General features: G+C 40.6%; 1 protein-coding gene across 1 annotated transcript in view; it reads left to right on the top strand.

Annotated features, from left to right (window-relative positions):
• UBE2Q2 (ubiquitin conjugating enzyme E2 Q2) overlaps nucleotides 1-9002 on the top strand; it is a 34393-nt gene that overhangs the window by 10244 nt on the left and 15147 nt on the right. Inside the window, exons 4-5 of the mRNA XM_008933846.3 lie at nucleotides 959-1015; nucleotides 3001-3141. Coding sequence (XP_008932094.2) covers nucleotides 959-1015; nucleotides 3001-3141 — 198 coding nt within the window. The remainder of the gene's footprint in view (nucleotides 1-958; nucleotides 1016-3000; nucleotides 3142-9002) is intronic.

Below are 9002 nucleotides of genomic sequence, written 5' to 3'. Positions count from 1 at the left end.
GCCAGCTGGGGGTTGGTCTCTCCTCCCAGGCAAGGATCAGCAAGACAAGAGGACTCGGTCTTGAGCTGTGCCAGGGGAGGTTTAGGTTGGATATTAGAAAGAATTTCTTTACAGAGAGGGTGGTCAGACATTGGAATGGGCTGCCCAGGGAAGTGGTGGATTCTCCATCCCTGGAGGTTTTTAAGAAGATATTGGATGTGGCATCAGTGCCATGGGCTGGGAACCACGGCGGGGTTGGATCAAGGGTTGGACTTGATGATCTCTGAGGTCCCTTCCAACCCAGCTGATTCCCTGATTCTGTGATTCCTTCTTTTCCAAAGGATAAGTAAGCACAGGACAAGCACATTAGAATGCTCCTGAGGATTTCTGCAGCTCAGACTTCCTGAGCCTGAAGTGATATCCTGAAATAGAAAGCCATGAAAAATTAACTCAGTATGTTGGTTTGGAATGTTTTCAAATAATCTGAAGACAATGGCTACATGATGATAGTAGTGGCTACACAGAAGTTGTAGATAGTGAGAAAAAGAAGCCTTTATGTTTGAGGTATAAAGTTTGTTGGGTTTTTTCTTTTTAAGAGTATAGCATGGAGATGGATTTTAGTCAGAGCCATGATCTGATTTCATGGTTAAGAGATCATGAATTGTAACCCACTCGCTGTGTTTGCTGCTTATGTCACTGTCTCAGCATAGGATATCCCTTATCTGAATTTAAAGTTTCTGTTTAGAACTTAATTGGAATTAATTGTGACATTCTGTTTCTTTGCTTCATGCAAAAGTCTCTTCACTGCCATACTGCAGGAAAGCATCTTTGTGCATCTTACACTTTAAACTTCAGTCCTTTGCAGACCTTGATAAGTGTAATTTCCACATATACTGTTTCACTTTGAAAGTAGACTCGTGTTTTTGCAAGGAAGGGACATGAGCAGAATTTATGCAGAAACTTTATTGTTGTATTGCAGAATGGAACAACAGAAGAAGTTACATCAGAGGAGGAGGAAGAAGAAGATATGGGTGAAGTATGTCTATTTATGAAATTGTCCTAATCTAGTAGAATTTTGGCATTTTGCTCTGCATTGGTTGGCTAATAATTAAGCCAAACAGTAAAATGTAACCTCCCTAGAGTTCAACAGAAAAGATATTTAAAAATTTGGATGTTTACCTGAATGTCAGCTTTCACTTCAACCACAAAACTAGTGAAATTTTCTTCTTAAACCTAGATCTCAGCTGTGAGGTACTTGGATACAGAGAATTGGACATCTGTTTGTGCTTTAGTCAAACAATTCATAACATTGTGTGCCAAAGCAGTAAGTTTTTGCATTGTTAACTCCTATTTCAAGCAGCATGTGAACTGGCTCTGATACAGTTGGAAGTGTCTCCCAAATTGAAGCAGACTGGCTGAGTAAATCAGTTTGCTGACTCATTAAACAGGTGAGCTAGTTTTTACCTCTGATACATTGAAGGAAATGGAAGGACATCCAAACGGACGCACTGAACTTTTTTTGTCACTGTCTGGCAACGTGGTGCTCCTTTTAATGAGCTTTTTAGTAAGAACTACCCTTTTTGCTTACTTCTGCTACCTGTTAGAATAGCTCCAAGTGCTTTCTAAACCACTTTAAATAGCATTACTGTAGCAGAACTGTTCTGAGTACTTCAGATTTAGGTTTTTAGTGAAGGTGTAGTAAGAATAAACAACTCTTTCTCTGAATAAAAGGTCTCCCTTTAGAAATGACCTAAATGTTACCAAGTTCTGGAATTAATTTGAGGCCACCTTGTTTTCACCATATTTAGTCTGATCCAGAACACATTTGTTGGAGCTGGTGTTTCTGTAAAGGTGGTGGGAACACCTGCTGACACAAGGCTCTTGTTGCTTGCAGACTTCTAGACTGTTTGGGTTACTTTGCACCAAAAAAAATTGCCTACTGTTATTTATAAGCTGTCAGGTGGCTTTGTGTGTGGCCGTGATATCTTCAACTTGTGACTAGTCCAAGTTGTGAATGGGAAAGCAGCCAATTCCTGGGGCTCTGTCCTTGCTTTGAGAAACAGGAACATTTTGAAGAATACTCAGTCTGTTGCAGTGGAAGGAAACAGTGTTGTCAAGGGCACCAGAGAGGTGGTTCTAATGCTGTAGGACATCCCTGGTTTTGGGTTTATGGCCAGGTTTTCCTGCCATGCAGACAGGTGGTGTGTGAAGAGTAGCCCCAGTGTGGCAGAGCACTGCATGTCGGAGTGTGCCTGACAGTTGTGTAAGCAGAGCTTGCTGGGGTGGCTGCTCCATCCTTCCCCTCCTCTCCACAACTAGCACTGGAGTCACCTCCCAGGCAGTTACCTGAAGCTCAGAGCTCCTCTGCAACAGGATGACCCCATGTCAGAGCACAGAGCAGAGGATTTCTCAATGTCAGTCTAGAACTGAGAACTGAAATGTTGCTTGTGTGATCAAGAATGCTTGACCACAGCGTTTTGTGTCCCAATTCCAAAATTCCTACATCTGATCTTTAGCTGAAATGTTCACCTTGAGTAAAGTACACATAGTTTTCTAATATTTAACTTTCTTTAGGGGCTGCTGCAGCCCTGCCAGATCTGTTAATAACTGTGTGCCAGAAGTGTAGAATAGATAGGATTTGAACTGAAAAGAGAGGTTGCTTTTAGAAACATCTTGGAACCACCCCAGCTTCAGGTACTTTTGGATTCTCAAGCCCTGTTTTCTACCTACTTTAGTGGGCTAATGCACTACAGTCCTGACTTCATGCAGAGGTTTTATTGTGCTTGTTTCTGTGACCAGAGATGTGTTGTGAATTTGGGTTTTGTTTGTAGTGTGAGGGCTCCCTACACTTCCAGTTTTGGCTGAGAATGAAGTTAGAACAAAATAGAAATGGCATCCAACAATCACAAACATGTAGTGCTGTGCAGTATGTGACTATATTCCAAGTGCTCTTGGAGAGGGTTTCATTGAATAAAGAGCACAGTGCAGTTATTTACAATTAACTTTCCCTCTATCCTGTAGGACATTGAGGATCTGGATCACTATGATATGAAGGAGGAGGAACCAGTTGATGGGAAGAAGTCTGAGGATGAAGGCATTGAAAAAGAGAACCTTGCAATCTTAGAAAAAATCAGAAAAAATCAAAGGCAAGATCACTTAAATGTGAGTTAATGATTCCATCCTAACTGCAATGGAATACTTTGCAATACTTCTGTGTAATATTTCTGACTCTAAAACAGAGATGGTTTTCAGCAAATCCAGCCCACTGCTATGAATCTACAAGTAAATTCACCTGTAGCTGACTTTAACTGCTTGTGTCATTTCCAGAGGTATCTCTCTGGTTGTCCCTCTGTCTCTTGCTCGGTGCCTTTGTTGTGAACAGCATCCTCCTTGCAGAATCAGCAGGAGGCACAGAGGCTGTGAGCATGACTTCTGTTGCTGAGCCCTTAAAGTAGAAAAAAACCCCATGTTTAAAACCAACTACATTAGAAATCATGGGACCCAGGAATTTGTGCCTTAAATACATTTTATGCATGAATTTATTTTTCAGTAATATCTGTGCCACATGGAAGTTACTGAAGGGTGGTGGGCTGGTTTGGTTTTGGTTTGTTTTGTTTTTTTTTTATTGCCAGGTGTGAAGCAAGGGGCCTTCAGCAGCTCTGCAGCTTTGTTATCAGTTTTTTTGAGGGATCTTGCCAGCAGGCAGTTGTAAAAAAAGTTTGTTCTCCAGAGGTTTAGAAATGTTTTGTCACAAGTGCCAAGTTCCAGAGACACTTCTGCTTCTCAGAAGTGCACGTAGGAGGGAGCGATGATGTCATACAACCTTAATTTTATTTAACCTGGCTCCCAAAGAAATCAAAACTTCTGTTTCATAGAGGCTTAAAATGTGTAAAGCAGGAAAATTGATACTTCTGTTTCAGCCAAGGGGTTTTAAGATTTTTATAAATCACTTGTATAGCAAGAAAGTGCCTGAACTGGTGCCTCCCACTGTGTGAGCCCAGAGGTTTTCCTGTGCTATTTGGCAAGTGAGCAGACATGTAAATCATGTCCAGACACAATCTGTACTGTTCCTCATTCAGCCAGTAGTTGAAGATGTGAGCAGTAGTGAGGTGCAGGGGAGGGACCTGTAAATATTTGTTTAGGAAAGGAATAAGATTTAGGATTGGTGTGTAAGGAACACACCTGGATTTTTGTTCTAGTTCTTATACTTGATGATTTTTCCAGCAAATATCTCCTAAAAAGCCTAAAATGCATTAAAGAATTACATTAGATTCAAGAAAATTGATGTTGTAAACCTCTTTTCATTTGTAGTGAGAACTATATAGGAAGTGCTTGCCACTAGCCAAGCCAATCCACTTTTAATATTGGGTGCACCCCTGATAGATCCAGTTATCATAGGAATTCAGGGAAAAGGCTCCTTTAGTTAGCAGAATCTTGACTATTTCTTGTCATGAATTACTGAGTCTTCTAATTTAGAAGAAAAAGTTCTTCCTCTTGGTTACCAACACTTTACCAGGGGAAAGAGTTTCAGTGTGTAGCCATCTGCTTTTGAAAGGAAATGAAGCAGAAATGCTTCTGAGTTCCTCAGCTACCAGTGTTCTGCTGCTGTCCCTGTGCTCTTTGAATATGACTTGACTGCAAACCTGTCAGAAGTACCTGAGACTTTTATGTTCTGCAGAAATGGCAGCGTGAGGTAACTGGCTAAAGGGAACTGCTCTGATATGTGTGTGAATTCAGTAGTTACCTATCAGATGGTCTGAAGGGAGTGCACAGTAATGATGACCCCTGAGGGGAAAAATAACAATCAACCAACCAAAAAAAAAACCCCAACCAAATAACCCCACAACACCTAAACCTGACCAGTATTTCATTACTTAAAAACAGGTAAGCATAAGGTACCAAACTGCATTTGCTGTGTAGTCTGTTTTTGAGACTTGACTAACCATAAATGCAGCAGTCATTTATTGCTTTTGTTTAAACTTAAATGTTCACAGTTTGAGAAGATGCCTATTGAATTTCTGTGTTTATAAGTCAGATCTAGTGGTAAAGACTCCTTATTTATTCAACAGACTAAATTCTCTTGCAGCCTGAAAGGCATGACCTGCTTTACCATCATCTATAATTTGGTAGAACTGAAAGAAGGTTTTTGTAGTGTCAGCATTCTTGGTGCAGGAAGCCTCTTAAAACTGCAGATTTTCTTTTGCTGTCTGTTCTTTCCAATTTGGCAAATATTGCCTTTCCTTTTGCTTTTTCTCCCCTTCCACGTTTCGTGGAGCTGAAATGAACACTGCTGGTTTTCTGTTTGACAACAGCAGACTCAACTTACATAATAGCTGCTTCTCATGCCAAGACACTCTCGTTGATGCTGGTGCATAAACAAGGTCAGCTGAGTACAGGAACAGGGTATTCAGCTGCTGCTGAGGAACTGTGGTATTTTTGTGGGTCACCAGAAATAGCTGCGCTGCTGAAATAATTTCTCGAAGGACTTGTGAGGGTTTACTCTTAAATGCTGTGGAACAGAAGATGATAGCTGTGCTACTGACCTGGGAAAGAGCTCACCTAGTAGCACTTCAGTGGCCTCTCATGCTGCCAGAACATGGGACTTCTGTTTAATAGAAGGTGTTAACCGTGCCCTGAGAGAGCAGAAATTTGCTCAGTATCCTGATACAGCAAAACTTCAATCTGTACAGCCCTCACAGGTGGGTTTCTTCAAGGACAGTAGGAGTGTCACAAACTTAAATGCAGTGGCTAAACACAGTCTGTTCCCTACACAAACCAGCAGCTGTTTTGGGGTACTCTGTTTCCCCAGCAGAGATCAGGAGAACGAACCCAAGCCGTTTCCGTGCCGCTGGTTGGAAGAGGGAATGGGAAGGCTGATGGAAGGCTTTGGCTGGTGCCCAGTGCAGCCAGAAGACTTGACAGTTCCTTCACATGTTCTTTGGCCCAAAGCCAGGGGTTGTCTTCTCTCCCCCTTGCTGCAGCACAGGCTGAAGTTATGGATGTGCTAAAGGCTTTTCCTTAGGAAAGCAGTGCATGCAGCCCCATCATAGTTTATTTCTAACGGGTTAAAGATGTTTTTCTGCTTCTCAAGACTTTTGTCATAGGAGATTTTGGAGTTTGTATTATACAAGTTAAGCATGTCTATCTACTAATTTTGTAAATGAGTTCTCTTCCTTGGCAGTATCCCTAATCCCATTCTTCTTGCTGGCATCAGGAAATAAATTTGGCTTGTGGTACAGTTTGTAACTTGGAGCAAGAATTAATCCTCCTCTTAACATTGTAATAACTTTAAAGAACCACTTGCTTAGAGTTAAAAGAGGTCTTTGAACCGGAATCATTAACATCAAATATTTAACAACTTGCTACTGCTTGCTTTTCAGAGGTCTCTCCCCACATAGTCATTTTAGAGATTAATCCCTTTCTTATTTAGATAATGTTATTAGCTTTTCCCATTTCATACTGAGGAGTTTATGCACTTTCCTTTAGAAGTCTCAAATGTCTCTACTTTTGTCTTCAGATTTTATGAAGTCTAAGGTGTCATTTCTATTTTCATTCTAATCCTTGAAGTAAGTGTGAATCTACTGTAACTTCCAGGAATAATGTACACTGCACAAATACTGCAAAAGTTCTGTGACAATAGAGCATCTCGTGTTCTTTAGCTCTCTTTGGGTCTCTTGAGATTTTTATTTTGTTATCTTGGAGAAGTTTCCATGTTTTGTTTTAGCAGGTGATTTTTGGTCTTGTGGCTAAATTATCTTTAATATTAATATATTACAGATATTAATAATAATAATGTCTATAAAGTATTGTGAGATGGTTTCCTGTAGTACTTTGATGTGTGACAGTACTTTTCAGATAGAAAAAATTCTGGTCTTGGTATCTAAAACTGCAATGAACTGCACCTCCTACCTCATGTAACCTGGGGAGGGGGGCAGACTGTGGTTGTGTTTTGAGGACTGGAAGGGGAAAAGAAAAACCTCCTGTCTCTGGAGGCCCAGTGCAGACAGAGCTGGGCAGTGGCAAGTGCTGGCCCAGCTGCTGCACTGCTCAAGTGTCACCTTTCTGACAGTGGCAGAGGCACATCCTGAAAAGGAGGAGTTTGAGAACAGGACAAGCTTGTGGTGCTGCATCTCATTAATACTATTTCTGTCCCCCAGTCTTGGCTGTGGGAATTCCTGCACCAGGTATTTCTGGTACTTGCAGCTCTCAGCAGTTGGCATGTTGTCCACAAAGATGTTTCCCTCCTGCAGCAGGGATTTCTCCAGCTTACCTGCCCGTCCTTCTGGAGAACCACAGATATGCTTGTACAGGAGAGGGTGATCAAGTGAGGCTTTTTGTGCCTATTTGATTATTTAATAGGAAAAAAAAAATCACCTGAGTCTTGTCTGGCAGCTCTGTTAACTAATTCAGATGAAATGGCATCAGCCCCATGTGACAGATACCTGTCAGATCCCATGATTGATCACTTGTTCCCAAGACAGTTGCAACCATAAATCTTGATCTCCCAAGTGCAGAAATGGTAACTTGAACTCCCTTGGAGTGTCAAGTCCCATTTTTCCAGAAGGATACTCTGTTATTTATATCTGAATTCAGTCTTGGGAATTATAACTTGTATACAGCGAGTTACTGAACGAGTTTTTAATTTTAGTGCTTTTATAGTCAAAACTTGATCTGCCTGCCCTATAACATGCAATGATATGATGCAAGTAGTACTTTCTTCTAAACTGCTATATAGAGTGGGCAGCCCAACTAGAAGCTCCTAGGAAAAAAGGGTGAAAAACAGTATTATGGACCAGGTCTACTGAGGCTACTTACATACACTAAAACTAAACCACTAACTTCATTTTTAATACCACTTCATTTTGTCAGCATTTATAATGGCAGTCAGGGGTATGGGGGTGTGTTAAGTTTTGGGGTTTAAATGTCTACAGTAGAGAAGTTAATCACATTTTGATATGCCAAGATGAGCTTCCAAAATTATGTGTAGAAATTCAGTAGTTTAACTTGATGGAATAAAGATGCAGTGAGGAAACTGGTTTTCCACAGGATGGTTTTGACCATCTAGCTTGTTTTTAAATTGCCTGTATGCAGAGGTTGATGTTCTGTGAAAAATGTAAGAAAACTCCTTCTTTCAGTAAGAAATACTGCAGAAGGGGTAAGGATATTGCACAGCTCTGCACAGAAGAAAACCAGAACCTTGACACTTCTCCATGAAGTTTTCCTGCAGACTCAACACATTGAGTCTCAGCCTTGACACTCACAAACAACAACTGTAGAAGGAATGGTGATTAACATGTTGTGTTAACTTGTGTAATGCTTCTTTTTCATCTCTCTGTAAATAGTGTGCATAAATAGTAGTAATATGCTAATAATGTATATAAACAAGCTTTTTCCATAAAATTGCATGTACTTGTGTTATAGAAAGAGGAATCCCTTCATCTGATACTGCTCTATAGAGAAGGGCTTCAGTAAACTGAGAAGTGACTGGTCTGGTGCACTGTCTTTATGTAGCTTTTGTTGAATCACATGAAAGGAGTTGCCTGTTATTTGCATATTTGATTCCAAAGTTCATTTTTCATATTGGTCCATTAAGAAAAACTGGTGGAATTTCAGTAATCTGCATAATTCTATCCAGTGGAATATGAAAATGAATAGGCTTAAAAGAATAGTCTGCAGACTCTGGTGTGCAGCTAAGCATATTCTATGATGCTGCTGCACAGGGAAGGCAGGACTATGTGGAGGCTTTAGCATCAAGCAACTGTTAATAAGAATTAAATATCAGTAAGTGATAATTTGGTTCTACAATTAAGACCTTGTAGAATATAAAACATCACTGATGACTTCAGGTGAATAGGATGATGGTACAGGTATTAGACAATGGTCACAGCTGTTTCATATTCCTCCAAAAATACTTCTCTGACATTCTGTCCAAAAAGTATCTGTAGGTTGTTTGCTGGTGAAAGCCCAAGTGTCACAGCATTGGGGCTCAGGGTGATACCTACCTTACCTCATTTGGAGTCCTC

Source organism: Manacus vitellinus, unplaced genomic scaffold, assembly GCF_001715985.3.
Source record: "Manacus vitellinus isolate BGI_N305 unplaced genomic scaffold, ASM171598v3 scaffold_53_pilon, whole genome shotgun sequence".
NCBI lineage: Eukaryota > Metazoa > Chordata > Aves > Passeriformes > Pipridae > Manacus > Manacus vitellinus.
This window is presented reverse-complemented; position numbering and strand designations above follow the sequence as displayed.